Consider the following 16,394-nt stretch of genomic DNA (forward strand, 5'->3'; position numbering starts at 1 on the left):
ACCTTCTCCCTGCCTCTCCGCCAGCGCCGCCATTTTCCGCTCCTCTAACTTTCTCCAGTTTGAATGGCCGCCTTCGCAGAGAATCATGGGAACACAATGCGTCACTGGCAAGGAGGCGGATGTTCGTGGCGCCATGTTTAGTCAGGGAACGAGAGACAGTAAGCGGAGGGTGGGGCCAGATTGGAGGTGGTTGTCCGCAGTAATAATATAGACACATACACAAAGCGCTTTCCCAAGGGAATTGTCATCAAGTTGAAAGCGACCACCACGGACGGTAAATTTTGGGTAATTAAATCGTAAAATATTATTTGACTCTATCTCCATGTTCTGTTTAAAATTACTTTGGAGAGGAAGAGCTTCATGATCTCGTTGTCGTATATATACAGTATATGTATAGAGAGAGACTCCATTTCACTCTTACTTCTCTGGGTTGTGGGAGTTTTGTAAAGCACTTTGCATTCCTTTTTTAAAATCCGCCCTACAGTTTCCATTGAAGCTGAGTGACAGCTGGACTTGACTTTGATCTTAAGATCACAAGAGACATCCAGGCAGCAAAGCTGTTTCTCTTGTTGGCGCCTGGGCGGAGGTTTGTTTGTTTGTTCTTTTAAATAAACATTTGAGCCGCGCCGAGCACGCCCAGCCCTCGGTCACCTTGGCCTGATGCAACAGATCGCTTAAGGCAAGCAATCCTTTCAACTGATGCAACGTGTTGCCATCGACAGTAACCCAACACAAATGGAGTGGCTGAGGAAATTAGAAAGATGGGGGTGTATTGGAATGCAAAGCTGTTTACTCAGGAGAAAGAGCTCAGTGCTTTTGCTGTGACTGCATGATGGGAGATGTAGTTTTGCTTCTTTAATCACCAGCTCAGTTATAAGTTCTTGTACAGTACTGTACATTGTTTCTGCATATGGTGATATACAGAATAGAGTTGGAAGGGACTCCAGGGTCATTTAAGTCCACCCCCCTTCCAGTGTAGGAACATGCAGATTAGAGATGGGAGTATTCATTCTCATATACAAATACTTCTATCTCTAATGCAGATACAGCCAATAAAGGCCCATCCAACTTGTTTGAATATCCTCCTAGGAAAGAGTGTCTGAAGAAATGGACTTGTCCATGAAAGCTCACATTAAAATATAGCAGTTAGTCTTTCAGGTGCCGCAATATTTTTGTCTTCTCTATTTTTCTTCTTTTGTTTTTGCCTGAAAATTTTCTGTTTATTGCTTTAATTTATATACTGTACTGTCCCATCAGTGTCGAAACACTATTCTGGGTGGTTTACAAGCATTTAAAACCAAACTCAACAAACAGTAACACTAAATTACAATACAAACAGCAATAGCATAGCATAAAAACAAGTGGCACCAAAACAGATTTTCATAGTAAAGAGGAACAGGAGAGGAGGCATTCAGCTGTTCAACACCTCCTTGAAAAGTAATGTTTTCAATTGCTTCCTAAACAAGTATAGAGAGGGGGCCAGGCATAGCTCCTCCAGGAGCTGATTCCATAACCTCAGTGCACCGTAGAGAAGACCCTACCTCTAGTAGATGACTTTTGGGCTTTATCGGCAAGGTGATATCTCTGCTTTTTAAAATGCTGTCGAGGTATGTCATCTACAATACAGTAGGTGTATGTTTGACATATACAATAGATGTAAAAAAAAAACACCACACTCGTTTGAGGTCAATTTGATCTATATCGATTTGAACTACTGTATATTGATAATCAGCTTATTTTTGTAAGTTTTTTTGTGAATCAGTCTTGGCAGGAAGACTGATTATAGATATGTTATACAAACAGTAACGTTCCTGCGTCTCCAGAAAAGGGTAGATAAAGCGAGTTGAGCCTTAGGACTGGCGTGCACGCCTGAAAGGGACAGCCATAAGTATCGTTTTATGTTACGCTCTTTAGTTGGGACAGCATTTGGCGCTCCAGCAAAGTCGAATCAACCTCGTCCTAAGTATTGTGCAGCCCTGCTGCGATCCGTCAATAAAAACTCCCCACCATAGCGGCGAGGACACCCCGTCTTATTCCGGCTACGAGCTGTGTGCTCCGCAAAGGACGCTGGGAATTGTAGTTTCCGAAGGGGTGGCCGCTGCCACGGTCCTGTTTCCCGTGGTGCTCCGCGGTTCTCTTTCTGACGCCAGGAGCCGGAGTTGAGGGCAGCCGTCAGAAGCCCCGTCCCGGCTTGGCAGGTGGCATCAGCAACGGGACCAGCGGGGCATCAGCAGCGCGGGCGGGCGGAGGGGGGGAAGGCCCGCAGTGGCTCGGCGGGGGCAGGATGGACTCTCGGGTGTCGGAACTCTTCGGGGGCTGCTGCCGGCCCATCGGGGGTGGGAACGGCGGGGCTCTGCGAGGCCGCGCGGGCAGCGGCTCCGGCGGAGGCAACAGCGGCAGCGGCGGGGGCTGCTCGAAGGGCAGGAAGAAGAACGGGCGACACCGGGGCGGCAAAGCCAACAACCCGCCTTACCTGCCGCCGGAGGTGAGCGAGGCAGCGCGCGGGGAGGTTGGGTTCAGAGACCCCCGCCGGGTCTCCCCGTCGCCGCCTTGGTGGTGGCCGGTGAAGCGAAGGCTGCCTTGCCTCTTTCGGGAGGCTCCCTGGCTTTGGGGAGGATGCTGGCCCCTGCTAGTACCTCCAAGTGCGATGTGTCTGTGTGGACTGAGGACTCTTTGGGAAGGGTTAGGTAGCCTTCCGAGGAAGCGACAGAAAAAAACTAGCGATGCTGTGAACCTTGCCAACTTGAGAGCCGTTGGAGTGGGGAGCCCACTACCTTGACAGAAAGATTTTTAATTTTCCTGATGTCCACCTCCTCACCACCATGAGCTGGTATTCTATTTTACTTAATGTCTATTACTTCTGAACGGAAATGTATTCCAAAGAAATGTAGGCAACCGCCTGGCAGATCTCCTCTGATTTGTATTCCTGCATGGAGCAGGGAGTTCCGCTGGATGGCCTTCTAGGCCACTTCCAACTTCAAGAGTCTGCCCTTTTCCTTTTTTACCCCCATCTCTGCCTAATAGATGTCAAAGCTCACCAACTCTGAAACCATAGGTTTCTTCAGTGGCAAGAGTGAAAACCGATTCCTTTCTTGTTTACTTCTAGCCACATTTTTTTTTCCTTTCCCCATTGCTGTGGTGCTTCTGAGTCACCGAAATTGCACTGAAATTATTGCATACTTTTGTGGATTGAAATGTAGCCAGCCAATCAGATTTGGAAGGAGGAGGAAACTTCTCAGTGGAAACTTCAGTCCCCTAATGTTTCTGATTGAGGTTATTGGCAAGTATATTTAGAATATCTATTCATGGCTCTTTTTAAGATGACAAATAACTAGTACTACTTGCAAACTTGCTATTATGATGGTTTTAATTCACATGTATATTATGCCTTTCCTTCAGTGAATTCAAGTCAATATACACGAATTTCCTCGTTCACAGTTTATCCGCACAACAACCTTTTGTGGTAATTTGATTCCAGATAGTTCACATGAAAAGCAAATCCTGCTTCATTATCCTGATTCTCTACAAAATGATTGGGCAGTAGACTTGTATTTGGAAACCATCAGGATAGTAGACACTGAGCTAGATGGGCCAATAACCAGATTCACTGTAAGGCAACCTCATAGATGCGTCAAGGAAACTGTGCTCAATTTGTTTCTCAACTGTCCTGCTTCAAGAAGAGGCTGGGTTTTTTTTATAATTGCAAGTTCTGTATGAAAATAAATAACCTGCACATCAAAAAGGATACCCAGTGTAGTGTTGTGGATAACAACAGAGCAGGACTCAGGAAACCTGGGCTTGAATCTCTGCTCAGCAGTGGAAACTCATAGCAAAAGTGGGGTTGGAATTGACAAAAAAAAAACTTCTTAAATGTCTCACTTACCTTGAAAACAATGAGAGCTGCTGTAAGTTGGTTCCAACTTGGTGGTGTATATAGCACACAAAGAGAGGAAATTAGATGTCATGGAAAAAGTTTTAACCTGCTGTTCTCTCCAAACCTTATTTTTCTGTGCCTGGTATTGGTACAGAAATATTTAGGTATACAAGCCCACCCATCTGAAATTATGCAACCTGTGCACAAATCTAGCACTTTGGTTAGAACTGAACTGTAAAATATGTTGTGTGTTGATGGAAGGTAGAATTGAGTGTGGCCTGGATTTTGAAGGAGGTGCTATACAATGGAGAATTAATAGGGCAGCTTTTAGAGTTCCAAATCCATCCTGCCATTCTTGGCTCACATATGCATGTATGTAGTTTGGGTTCTCTTCCATAGTGTGATATCTGTGTAGAATGTCAGGGTTACTCTGAGCTTGGACCTTTGTTTTAGAATGGTAAGCTATCACTAAAATAGCAAGGTCATTCTCTTCACTGACTCATAAGATTTGAGTGTTAGTGTTTTCTTGCCCTCAGTTAACCTTTATGGACTATTACTGGGCATGCCTAAACTTGCCTTTTCTGCATCATCTTTGCAGCAACTTTAACGTAAATACTTGTTGCTCCTCAGAAGACATTAATATGGGTGCATAGTTTCAAATTTGGAAGGACGAGGAAACTTCTAAATGGAAAAATCACTATTTTAAACAATGATTTCTTAATACACAATGAACTTAAATGTTGAGGTGAGGATTATGCTATGTAAATAAACTGTGTCCTGTATAAATAAAGTAAAAACTGATCTTTTACTAAGTGAGCATATAAGGAAAATACCAGTTGAAATGGTTTCTTTCCATGATACAGATGGTGAATTTCAGGGGATTATTTGCTAAATGTTTGCCTTGTCATGAATCCTTTTGTGCCTCTGAATTTGCCTATAGCAAGGCAGACTTGCTGGAGTGGACAGCAATGTTTACTTCCAGAGAAGCAAGATTATTTCAGGAAGAAATTAAACTTGAGCAGATCAGATATCAGGCTGCTGTCAGTTTGTTATATGGCACCTTCCCTAAACTCAAGAGCTCTCAGTTCTCGTTCAAGGCCAAGTCCTGGAACAAGATAAGTGGAGTGTAATTCAGTGTTGCATGTTTGCCTTTCAGACATGAACGCCAGTCTTTCTTCCTGTGTGTTTGATAAGTAGTCTTCAGAGCTAGTTATTCATGTTTAGCCAGGTAGGGATATCTTCTGGAAAGTATTATCTACATATACATAATTTAGGGAAGCTCAAATGCCGACTATAGTAACCAACCATTATCTTCTTGTATCCCCACTATGTCATGGGGCCATGTATAAATGGTTGCCATACAGTCTTTTGACTGAGGAATTGAACTTCATCCACGAAAGCTCACATTAAAGCAAAGCAGTTCATCTTTTGTCCCTTTTTTAATGGTTTTGTTTTTGTTTTGTTTTGTTTTTTGCCTGATCTCCTTTTTTTGGATCTGCTATACTAGTGACTTGTTTTGCCACAAGCTGATTACTAGTTCCTTCTTCCTCAGCTGTCAATCACTTTTGTCTTCTCAGACTATGACTGCTTTGGGAGAAACCACTATGAGTAACATGCTAGTGAGTTTTGTCATTTGTCAGAACTGTTTGAAATTCCTTAGTAGCAAAATATCAGAGGTGGAAAGAGAAGAGAGAGCTTTAAGACCCTAGCAGCAAATGACAATGTGAATCTTAGGGATCTAAGAGTGGAGTTGTTACTCTCTCAGTCTCTGTTCCTGCTTCTTGGGTTAGGTTGGAGTTTTGTGGCAGTTAATGGAATTTACCAGAACAGTTGAAACTATTGGTCAGCAAACTCTGTTCCAGCCCATTGTAGAAATAAAGTTCGTGAATTCTTATTTCACTTCTAAAAGTAATGTCAAGTGAATAATTCCAATTATACCAACATCCTGATATCAGAGGGTAACTTGGAGACTGAGACATTTTGAAGGATTTTAAGAGATTCATGTATACAAAGGAAGAGCCTGGACTCTGCCTGAATTATTTGCTTCAGATTTACCTCTTCTGGAGATAATGACTTTTGGAGTGGTCTGTGATAAAACCGATCACAACAACTGAAAAAAAAATTGTCAATCCTTGTGGTTTTCACAATAGACTGCTTGTTGCTTTGTTTGCAAAATAAATAGAGGTGGTTTTATGACTGTTCTAAGGCAACCGTATCTGTTAATTTTGTTGCCGGTCATCCTATTTATAAAGGCGAGGTCCTGTATTCTAGTGTTCAGTAACTCTTGAATCATGTTTAATGATTCTGTTTAAAGTCATTGCTATGTGCTTGCTTGAGTCAATTATCAGATAGGATGCCTAAAGTTATATGTGAAATGCTGAGCACCACATAGGCTACAAACTTATTGCATTTTCTTGTTTTACTTAGGCAGAAGATGGGAACATAGAATATAAGGTGAGTTATTTCTGGCAGAAGCAGCTAAGTTTAACTTTTTAAGAGATGCAAATCAAATTATGCTGTGAATCATACTAATGGTAAATTATGTGTGTCAAATTAATTTCAATTTAAGGTGATCCTCCCAGGATTTTCACACTAAAAAGTATTCATAAGGAGTCGCTGCCCCTTTTTCTGGTAGTTTTATAGAACTGTACAGCTTGCCCAAAGCCACATAGGTGACAGGGTGCAGAGCCCCACACAGTATGGGAGATCTCAGCTGGCCCTTCTCTCCAAAGGGCACAAAGGAGATTGTCCTTGGCTCAGGAACAAGGCACTCCAACCCACTGAGCTATACTAGCTCAGTGAGTCACATGCAGATTCAGCAATTATTGCATGTTGCTATAGACGGATCAGAAAAAAATATTTTGGAAGAAATAGATCAACCGAAAAAGACCTTTCCTAAACATTTCCACCTTTCTCATACTTCTCTAAAGTATCTAAAGCTGGGGTTTTCATTTCATATCTTGATAATAAATGGCAGTAAACAAAGAACCTTGTTAGGTAATTGTTTTTTTAAAAGATCTTATCACTTACGTTTCCCATTGTAATTCCTTTATTCAGCTGTCTGCTTTACCTAAATTCTAAGCCACTCCAAACAATTTATTTTGAACAAAGCTGTAAAGTCCATTGATTTGTTTGGGCAACTTCTAGTGAGAAATTCTGTTGCCCAGAACAAGTTGTTTAACCCTTTCCAGACCTCTTAGATGCTGATGGAAAATCACTCCTTTCTTTGGGCAGCTGAAACTTGTCAATCCTTCTCAGTATCGCTTTGAGCATCTGGTCACGCAGATGAAGTGGCGACTACAAGAAGGCCGTGGTGAGGCAGTGTACCAGATTGGCGTAGAGGACAACGGCCTGCTGGTAGGATTGTCAGAAGAGGAGATGCGCGCCTCTCTCAAAACACTGCGGCGGATGGCTGAGAAGTATGTGCATCTGCCTTGCTTCTGGGCCAGGGGAAGCCAATTCTGTATGTCGTTATTTCAAGATCGGGTCTGGCGTTCTTACTGCCATAATCACTTGCATCCTATAACCTAGGGAAGACTCATAAAGTAGCCAAGGAACGAGCCCCCTTGCACAAATGACTTTTTTTCTCATAATACTATAATCTAGCCTTTCAGTGACCTGCTACCCTCCAGATGCGCTGGACCACAACACTGCCGCCGTACAAACTCAGCCTGGCTGATTGCCGTGACCTTGTACTCCAACACATTTGGAGGGTACCAGGTTGCTGGAGACTGGCATTATCTATGAAGGATGCCTACCATTACCTCCCAGTTGTTACAGGAGTCTGTTTTAAATTGTAGGATATTGCCATACATACATAGCAAGGCCCTGCATGTGCTGGAAAGGAAGTCAAATCGGACTGGTTTCTGGTGAATCATTGCTGACAGTCACTGTTCATTTTAATTTAATGGGCTGAAAGAACTGCTGAGCTACTGAGGCTTACTATATTTGTATGACTTTTTCTAATTTGCAGAACAAAAAAACCAGAGGAAATTTCCCAAAGAAAAACAAACATGAGACTGCTAGAATCAGGAGAGAAGCAACAATAAATAGCCCTACCTGATAAATAAGAAAAGTTTATCCATGTGTAGACACATTTTTTTTGTTTTTACTGCATTTATACACTGGTAATTTTTTTTTCCTTTTAGCACCTAGGTTATTTATTGTGGCTTTTCTGTTTATCACTGGTCCTAGCAGTTTTGGTTTTGTAGTTGTAACTCACACCACTGGTCTCTTAAGGTGAGAGTTTTATCTGACTATTGCTATGCCCAGTTATTTTATACGAGCAGAGCAACCTCTGCATCTGCACAGTACAACATCTAATAGTCCTTCTCTTGTTGCTTAACTCTTAAGGGTCTCTGTAAACATGAAATTACTCAAGTGGGAAAATAGGCTAGTATTTCTCCCTGTTTGTAGACTGCCTTGACCAGAAGCCTTTTTGGGAGTTGCTGTGAAATAGTCTTGTTCTTCTACCTGTTTAGGAATCATTGGAGATGGTGCACCAACACCTGACGGTCTTCTGTTTCCCCACTGCAGAGTAGGAGCTGACATCACTGTGCTCCGTGAAAGAGAAGTGGATTATGACAGTGATATACCCAGGAAGATAACAGAAGTTCTAGTCCGAAAGGTTCCAGATAACCAGCAGGTAGCAACCTATTTTTGTTTGATTGCCCTCTATCTTCTGCGGTTTCCTGATTAGGTTGCCTTTTGAAATAAGATGGAATCCAGTCCAAATAAAGGTATTTAATCATGCTATGCTATGCTGTTGTGTATGTCAGAGGAGCCATTCTCAACGTTTCTGCGGCCATGGCCATTTTAGGACTCTTCTCAGGTTCTAGGGCTACCTGTCAAACACAAATACAACATGAAGAGATGAATAGAATAGTAAGAGTAGAACATTTTTCTGTCTGTGGCCCCTCCAAATGTGCCAGGGCCCCCAGAGGGGCATGTGGTCCCTGTTGAGAATGGCTGCTTTAGAGAAGTATCACAGAGGTTACATGATAGCTAGGACAAAGAATGTCTTAAGAAACATTGTAGTTTATCAGGGCCCATTTCTAACCTTGTTTGGTTCCTGTAAAGCAAGGTTGTTGCTTCCCAGTGCCTTGGAAGGATGCAGTCATTGCAGTAATTTAGAATTACGTTGATTTCTATAATAGTTAGTAACCTTTTGGCATATTATTTTGCAAGACAGTAAACTTGAATAACAAGTGTGAACTTCAAAATCTCTTTTCCTGTTGGTTTGCTTGATTTTTAAAAATGGGCTATAGCTCTCCCCTTTTCCTCCAGTTTCTAGATCTGCGGGTGGCTGTGCTTGGAAATGTGGATTCAGGAAAGTCAACCCTACTTGGTGTCTTGACACAAGGAGAGCTAGATAACGGGCGAGGGAGAGCTCGTCTCAATCTCTTCCGGCACCTGCATGAGATCCAGTCTGGGAGAACATCCAGCATCAGTTTTGAAATTCTTGGCTTCAACAGCAAGGGAGAGGTATGGATGTTGGGCTATATATACTATCAGATTAAACATTTTACTTCTTTATGTTTAAATAATGCCTTAGTTGTTTCAAATGTTCAATGGTTATATCTTGTGCCTTCTAGGTGGTAAACTACAGTGACTCACGGACAGCTGAAGAGATCTGTGAGAGCTCTTCCAAGATGATCACTTTTATTGATCTGGCTGGCCATCATAAGTATCTGAAAACCACCATCTTTGGGCTCACAAGTTATTGCCCAGACTTTGCAATGCTGGTAGTGAGTGCCAATACTGGCATTGGTAAGTGCATGTTGAATGGTCTGTGTTCATCCTTCTGTAGGACTTAAGACTGATAACAACCCATGTAATTCAAAGTTAGTATGTAGTCAGTGCCTTCTAGCACAGAAATACCTGCGTAAGTTTCAAGCGAATGGCAGGTTGATCCTAGTGCCGTACACCTATGCTGCATTGGTATCCTCACCTTATCTGTTTGGCTTTCCTTGCATCTCTTGCAGCAGGCACAACACGAGAACATCTAGGCTTGGCGATGGCCCTCAAGGTCCCTTTCTTCATTGTCATTAGCAAAGTGGACTTGTGCTCGAAAGCTACTGTGGAGAGGACAGTGAAGCAACTGGAGCGGATCCTGAAGCAGCCTGGCTGCAATAAGCTCCCTTTGCTGGTCACATCGGATGATGATGCTGTTACAGCAGCACAGCAGTTTGCGCAGTCTCCCAAGTAAGAATCAGACATAAATCTGGTCTCTTTAATATTATTTATTTGTTCTCTGTTTGAAATAGATGCTTTTTATTGTAATATAACTCTTTCTGTCTTACATATTAGCCACTGAATGTGTGTTAATAAGTACACAGAACAGAACAAGTGGACAGACTGTCACTGCAGTCTAAGAATGAGTCTAAGAATGAGGAACTGTCCCAGCCAGGAGAATAAAAGCAGCTTCTACCCTGTGAGAGTTTGGGGGGACCCCTCTAGAAATCCAGAAATAGATGGAGATTTGTGGCCTTTGCCATTCATCTTGTGCATGTTTGTTTGCACACATGTCTCACTCAGCATTTAAGGGTCAGATTTTGTATCTCATCTTTAAGTGGAGGATTTCTATGATATTTCATATTTTCTTTGCAGCCTACAGTTGAACCCATGAGCAAGGTCAGACATGTTTATGAGTAATCTGGCCAGATTACTCATAAACATGTTCAAAACCACCTAAAAGCTCAAACATAGGTCACAGCAAAAATGCAACATGTCATAGAAATCCTCCCCCTACTCATCTCATTTCTTTCATGTGTTTTGGCAGCATTACTCCCATCTTCATCTTGTCTAGCGTTTCTGGAGAGAACCTGGATCTCCTGAAGGTCTTCCTTAACATCCTTCCTCCACTGACAAACAGCAAAGAACAGGAGGAGCTCATGCAACAGCTCACAGAGTTTCAGGTACACAATGATCTCTTCATTCTCTTGAACAGTAATCGCTCCATAGAGTTTGAGAGCGAGGAACATTTCATTCTTTGTACTGAGGATTGGAAAACCGATGTCCCTTTGAGGTCACAGTTGATTTTTATACGAGGAAAGAGGTGTCATTACTTTCCTTGGTATCATCTAACTGATACTCAGAGTATGTTAACTGTCGCTGTATGTAGCAAATGCCCTCAGAATGATGGCAGTTCACTGAAGAGTAGGGTTCTCAGAGGCACTGATATTGAGAATCAGTATAAGGAGAAAAATATTCAGAGGTGGGTTTTGAGTTTGTGTAGAAATACTTATACTGAAACTTTTAAGGACAGATTGGTTACACGAACTCTGAACTGCTGCAGCCCCAACTGCATAGCATGCCTAAACCTTCTGTTTTCATTCTGCTACAGGTAGATGAAATCTACACTGTACCGGAGGTGGGCACTGTTGTTGGAGGAACCTTGTCCAGGTGTGTGCTGTTCCATGCATGGGGAAATGGTGGGGGAAGGGCTATAAAGGGCTTTTGGCAGAAGGACTAGTGTGAACATTAACATCCCCTTCCTTGTTGTAGGCTAGGGAATACAGGACAGGTGAAAGTTTACGGTTGGATATCTTGCCTAATGAGTCAAGATCATAAAATTTTGCTTCAACAGAAGTAAATGAAACAGAAGCAACAATATGCCTGTAAGGGTTCTTGTGCTCACCTCTGGGCAGAGTGCATAGACATTTAGTCTATTTCCCTTTAATCCTTTCCATATGTCAAGTGTGAAGAAGCTACTTTGGGTTTCTGTGCTTTCAGTAAGCAAAGAAGGAAGCCTTTCCCTGTCTCTTGAGAACTAAATGTGGTCTCCTGATTTTGTGCCCTTGCCAGTGGGATATGTAAAGAGGGAGAGAACCTGGTGGTTGGCCCGACCGATGATGGCAAGTTCCTTCAACTGAAAGTGTGCAGCATCCAGCGCAATCGTTCGGCGTGCCGTGTGCTTCGGGCTGGACAGGCTGCCACACTGGCTCTTGGACACTTTGATCGCTCACTACTGCGCAAAGTGAGTCCACCTCCTATCTCTGGGAGCAGTGGCTTTAAATGCAATTTCCCCTTCATTCTTCTGGGAACAATGTGTGATGCTGAGGATTTGGCAGAAGGCTGCAGACTCTGGCTTCTCTGAAATTCTTGGTGGGGAAGATGTGCTGAAGTCATATAGGCAAATGATCAGGAAGATGTGGCCCCTAAAATGTTGTTGGATCGCAATTCTCTTCATCCATATTGGCCATGCTGGCTAGAGCTGGTGAGAGTTAAGAGTCTGACATCATTTAAGGCACCACATTCCCCAATTTTTATCAGGCAACAAACTCCTTCCAGTTATTGGTAGGCATATTGAGAGATGGGAAGAGTGGATCCCTATACAGTATTTGGGCATGGTTATTTTGAGTTTCAAAATCACTTGACAAATGAATAGAATAGACTGAGAGGGACACCCGCATCCTCTTCAGGTTTATCTTTGTCATATATACCTCATTTCTTATTTACTGCTCCTCTCTGACTTTCTGAGGAGATGAAAGCTTCCTGTAAGTGGGAAAACTGTAGATATTTCAGGAATGGTAGCTGTCTGTTACAAGCATACATGAGAATGTGATGAGTGCTATTTTGGAGAGAATTGATCCAACCATCTTGCTTTAACATAGGGCATGGTGATGGTCAGCCCAGAGATGAATCCCACCATCTGCTCAATATTTGAAGCGGAAATTGTTCTGCTCTTCCACGCCACAACTTTCCGGAAAGGATTCCAAGTAACAGTCCATGTTGGGAATGTGCGGCAAACAGCAGTTGTGGAGAAGATCCATGGGAAGGTAGGATTCTAGCTGAGGCATTTTCCTGCCTTTTCAAGAGTTTCCTTGAGTCCCTTCTATTCATCCTCCCATCTAAGATGTTTTCATCATTTCAGAAGGGATTCTTCATAATTGGGCTTTCTGAGTGGTGGCTGTGTTAGTCTACGCAAGCAAATCAAACAAGAAACAAAACAAAGCAAATTGGCACCTTGAAGACTAACTGCTGTATTTTAATATGAGCTTTTGTGGATCAAGTGTTTTGTGAATCACATTTAATGTGATCGTTTTGTGGTCTGAGGAACTGGACTTGATCCACAAAAGCTGACATTTATATATAGCAGTTAGTCTTGAAGGTGCTTCTTTTCTTTTTTTGTTTGCTTGCTTTTTTTCTTTTGTTTCTTGTCTGATTTTCATAATTAAGCTTGCTTGGAAAGTTTCAGAAATACCGAAGAGTCTGGTGGGACTACAGGTTTCTCTTCCTTGGTTTTTTTTATAATCTTTAAGCTGAGTAATTGGCTTACTGATCTTGTAACTATACTGTTGTCTTTATTGTTAGGATAAACTGCGAACAGGAGAAAAGGCTGTGGTTTGTTTCAGATTCATTAAACATCCTGAATATTTGAAGATAGGAGCCAAACTACTGTTCCGTGAAGGAGTCACCAAAGGCATTGGACATGTCACTTACATCCAAGCAATTAACATTGGAGAGAATGGCTTGGAGCAGGGCTTGGATTCTGAGTTGGTCAGTTTCTGACTCTTGCCACACCTGTGAAATTTCCTCCTGGTAGCAACAGAGGAAGGGAAGGATCTTTTCCTGCTATGCAGAGTTGCTGCTGGCCTCTCCAGAGTATGTGGGCACATGGCCTCTTCTACACAGAAGCCAGAATCACCTCTCAGATTGAGTGCCCTTCCTGGAGCAAGATAAGCATGTTGTTTGTACATCACCTGCTGCTTCCATATCCTTGCCTTTCCTGGAATAGACAAGAAAGTGACTGCATTTTGGCCTGGGCTTGCAACTTCTGGTTTTGTTGACTTCTGTTGGAGACTTGTTTCCAGGTAAACGGCACTGCTCTTAAGTGTGTTGGACTGCAGTTTGGGAATCCTGCCACCTAGGAGGCAGCTGTAGTGGACCCTTATCTCTCCACAGGGCTCAGTCCTTTCGGTGGCCTGCTGCCTATGGCAGATGAAGAGCCATGTCTAGAGACTGCAGCTGAAAGTTTTGCGATTCCTACAGCACAACTCAGGATGTTTCTTTAAATTATTGTTTTCGTTTTAACCTAATGGCTTTCCCCCACCTCCCCTGTGCCCATCTCTTCGTGTGCTGACTGATCTGCTACTGCCACAGTCTTATTTTTAAAAAGGGGGAGTGGTGGGAAAGTGGAAGAAAGATATTTATGCCAATCTTTATCTGACGGCAGCTACAGTCCCCGTCACATGACTATAATGCTCTTCTACTCCAAAGTGTTCTTTGACAGCCATTTCTCCCACCGAAGAGCTGACCAGGCCCTATATGTGAAGTGGTTTTCCTCAGACACTTCTTGTTCTTTTTGCTGGCTGTTTCCCGACCTGAGCTCATTAGCAACTTTGAGATGACTGTCTGTCTTTGCTGATGGATATGTTGGCATCCTAGACCAATCTGTTTCTCAGGAAACATGCCTTCATGGTCATAGAATTAAGGGCTGTTTGACCATCACAGAGAAGATATCAAATGTTAAACTTATTAACTGCAGTAATTTGCCTATATTACTGATGCCCACTACAGAAAACCATCCTGATACCTAAGATTCAGTCTAAGTCTGCTGAGTTAGCAGTGGAATAGGGCACTTCATAAGCAATGAAGAATGTTTTGTTTTCAGGTTCCTTTCAATTTTAGAAATTGGCAACGCTATTCTTTTACTTGACTTAAACTGGGCAACTACAAGGAATTAGGTGGCTTGTTCTTTTCTGACCTTGTAGGGTTGCATCCCATTCCCTTTGAAACCCCAGAAGGGTTCCCTCCCCCGCCCCCAAATAGTAAATTGTATGCTAGAAGCTTTTGGGGAGTTATGACTTGCCAGTCAAACATAAAGGCATGCCTTCTAATTAAAGACCTTTGCAGCTTTGGAGGAAAAAAGAAAAGGGGGGGGGGTGAGAAAAAGCCACTTGACCCAGGGAGGATCCAAATAGCTGAACCAGCATTGCCTGTAAAAAGGCTGAGCTGTTACCTCCTGAAACCCTCCCTTTCCTGCTGTTTCATCACTGTCCTACAGTTGCTGGTTTATTGAAAGTAACTGCTCTTGCAATTTAATGTATTACCATTAGAATCGTTTTACTCCCCAAATTTCTAGCATTATTATGCTTTTTAAGCAAAACCCGTGATCATTCACCTTCTTGGTAATAATCCTTTCAATGCCAAGGGTGATCAGGCACTTATAAAGCAGTTCTAAACTTGATCTCATTATCCTGGTTATTTGCTAGTAAAATGGTTTCCCTCCCGTTTTCCTTTTAAATGTTTGGGTTGGTGGTTCTGTGTTTGGATCACCCCTTTAAAGAAAAGAGAGAAAAGGAGTCTTTTATTGGTTTCTGACAGGGCTTGTTGTAGTACATTGCCATTTAAAGTTTGTCCAATGTAGAGAAAAATGCTTTGTCTGCATTTTAGTGATGGTGAAGTTGACCATTGCAAACACAAACATACAAGGTGCTCTTTCCTCCTGTACTTCCTGACATTTGCCTCCGTCCCTTGTCTTCTGTTGTGAGAGTGTTTTATGTGCCATGCTTATTAACCGTTTGTGAATTCTTTGAGGTGTTTTCCTCTATATATATATAATGTACAAATAAAAATGTTTTATTGAAAGAACAAAGCTGTTTTCTATAGTCTGGAAAACACATTCTGCTGTAGCCTTTCAAAATATTCCATTGCTTTATGAAGAAGGAATGCATGTTCATTATTGTTTACAAGCTGATAATGTATGCTTATCTAGCTTTACCCAGTGTCCTGAAAAGCCTATCAGACTGACTGCAGCACTCTGTGGTACAGAGATAGTTGCTTGAAGAGATCATGTGCCTCTTGTAATAGCATGGTATTAAAATCCTTGTCTCACAAAGCTACTGGAAAAAAAGCAAAATTATATTTTCAGTAAACTTCTTACCTCAACAGATGGCTATAAATGCTGAGACTGTTTGCTAGTTATGTCTCATTTCCTTATTCTAATTAAGACTGACTGTGCAAAAGCATCAGCCTTTAGTTGGCAATCTGTTTGTTGTATTTTGGAGACTGCTGCGCAACATCAGCTAAATCAGTACCTGCTATTGCTGTCACAATACACTGGGACAATACTGCCAAATAGACTGCAGTTTCTAGGAGGGAGGACCAGGACCAGTATTTTCTACATTTACAGGTCATAGATATTTTACTTCAAAATACTGGCACGAATGGATTATGTTCCAGAAAAATTCAGGCCTCAGAGGTAAGGAAAAATGCAAAACTGTCAACCTTTTAAAAAAGAACAGTATTCTTTTTTTGCTCTCTCGAGATGTTTGTTCAATTTATAGGATGGAAAGCTAAAGGTCTTCATTATTTTTAATTACTCAAACTCCAAAATCAATGGAGAAAATAAAGAACTGCTAAAAGGGATGAAACATCCTTGGTTCCAAACAGCTCAGGTGACCCATCCCTGCCAATTATGCAAAGACAGAATAGGAAAAAAAATATTTCCTTGAAGCTTTGATAAAATCAGCATTGAAGCAGAAGGTGAGTCTAGCATCCCAACAATTAAAGACAA

General features: G+C 42.2%; 2 protein-coding genes across 5 annotated transcripts in view; one reads left to right on the top strand and one right to left on the bottom strand.

Annotated features, from left to right (window-relative positions):
• MAD2L1BP (MAD2L1 binding protein) overlaps positions 1 to 247 on the bottom strand; it is a 34,668-nt gene extending 34,421 nt beyond the window's left edge. For both annotated transcript variants that reach the window (XM_078383058.1, XM_072992096.2), the window contains exon 1: positions 3 to 247. In XM_078383058.1, the coding sequence (XP_078239184.1) occupies positions 3 to 135 (133 nt within the window). In that variant the 5' untranslated portion in view covers positions 136 to 247. The remainder of the gene's footprint in view (positions 1 to 2) is intronic.
• Positions 175 to 15,473, top strand: GTPBP2 (GTP binding protein 2). 3 transcript variants are annotated; one of them, XM_020811813.3, is made up of 12 exons: positions 175 to 285; positions 6,302 to 6,328; positions 7,109 to 7,293; positions 8,411 to 8,519; positions 9,161 to 9,358; positions 9,469 to 9,643; positions 9,859 to 10,078; positions 10,656 to 10,791; positions 11,220 to 11,278; positions 11,681 to 11,852; positions 12,490 to 12,654; positions 13,190 to 15,473. In XM_020811813.3, the coding sequence occupies exons 3-12, from the start codon at positions 7,160 to 7,162 to the stop codon at positions 13,385 to 13,387; spliced, it is 1,566 nt and encodes a 521-aa protein (XP_020667472.1). In that variant the 5' UTR covers positions 175 to 285; positions 6,302 to 6,328; positions 7,109 to 7,159; the 3' UTR covers positions 13,388 to 15,473. The 3 variants fall into 3 exon arrangements, with proteins under 3 accessions (XP_020667472.1, XP_020667471.1, XP_020667473.3); XM_020811812.3 differs by having other exon boundaries at positions 227 to 274; XM_020811814.3 differs by lacking the exon at positions 175 to 285 and adding an exon at positions 2,136 to 2,485.
• The last annotated feature ends 921 nt before the right edge of the window (positions 15,474 to 16,394 follow it).

This window comes from Pogona vitticeps, chromosome 1 (genome assembly GCF_051106095.1).
Source record: "Pogona vitticeps strain Pit_001003342236 chromosome 1, PviZW2.1, whole genome shotgun sequence".
NCBI lineage: Eukaryota > Metazoa > Chordata > Lepidosauria > Squamata > Agamidae > Pogona > Pogona vitticeps.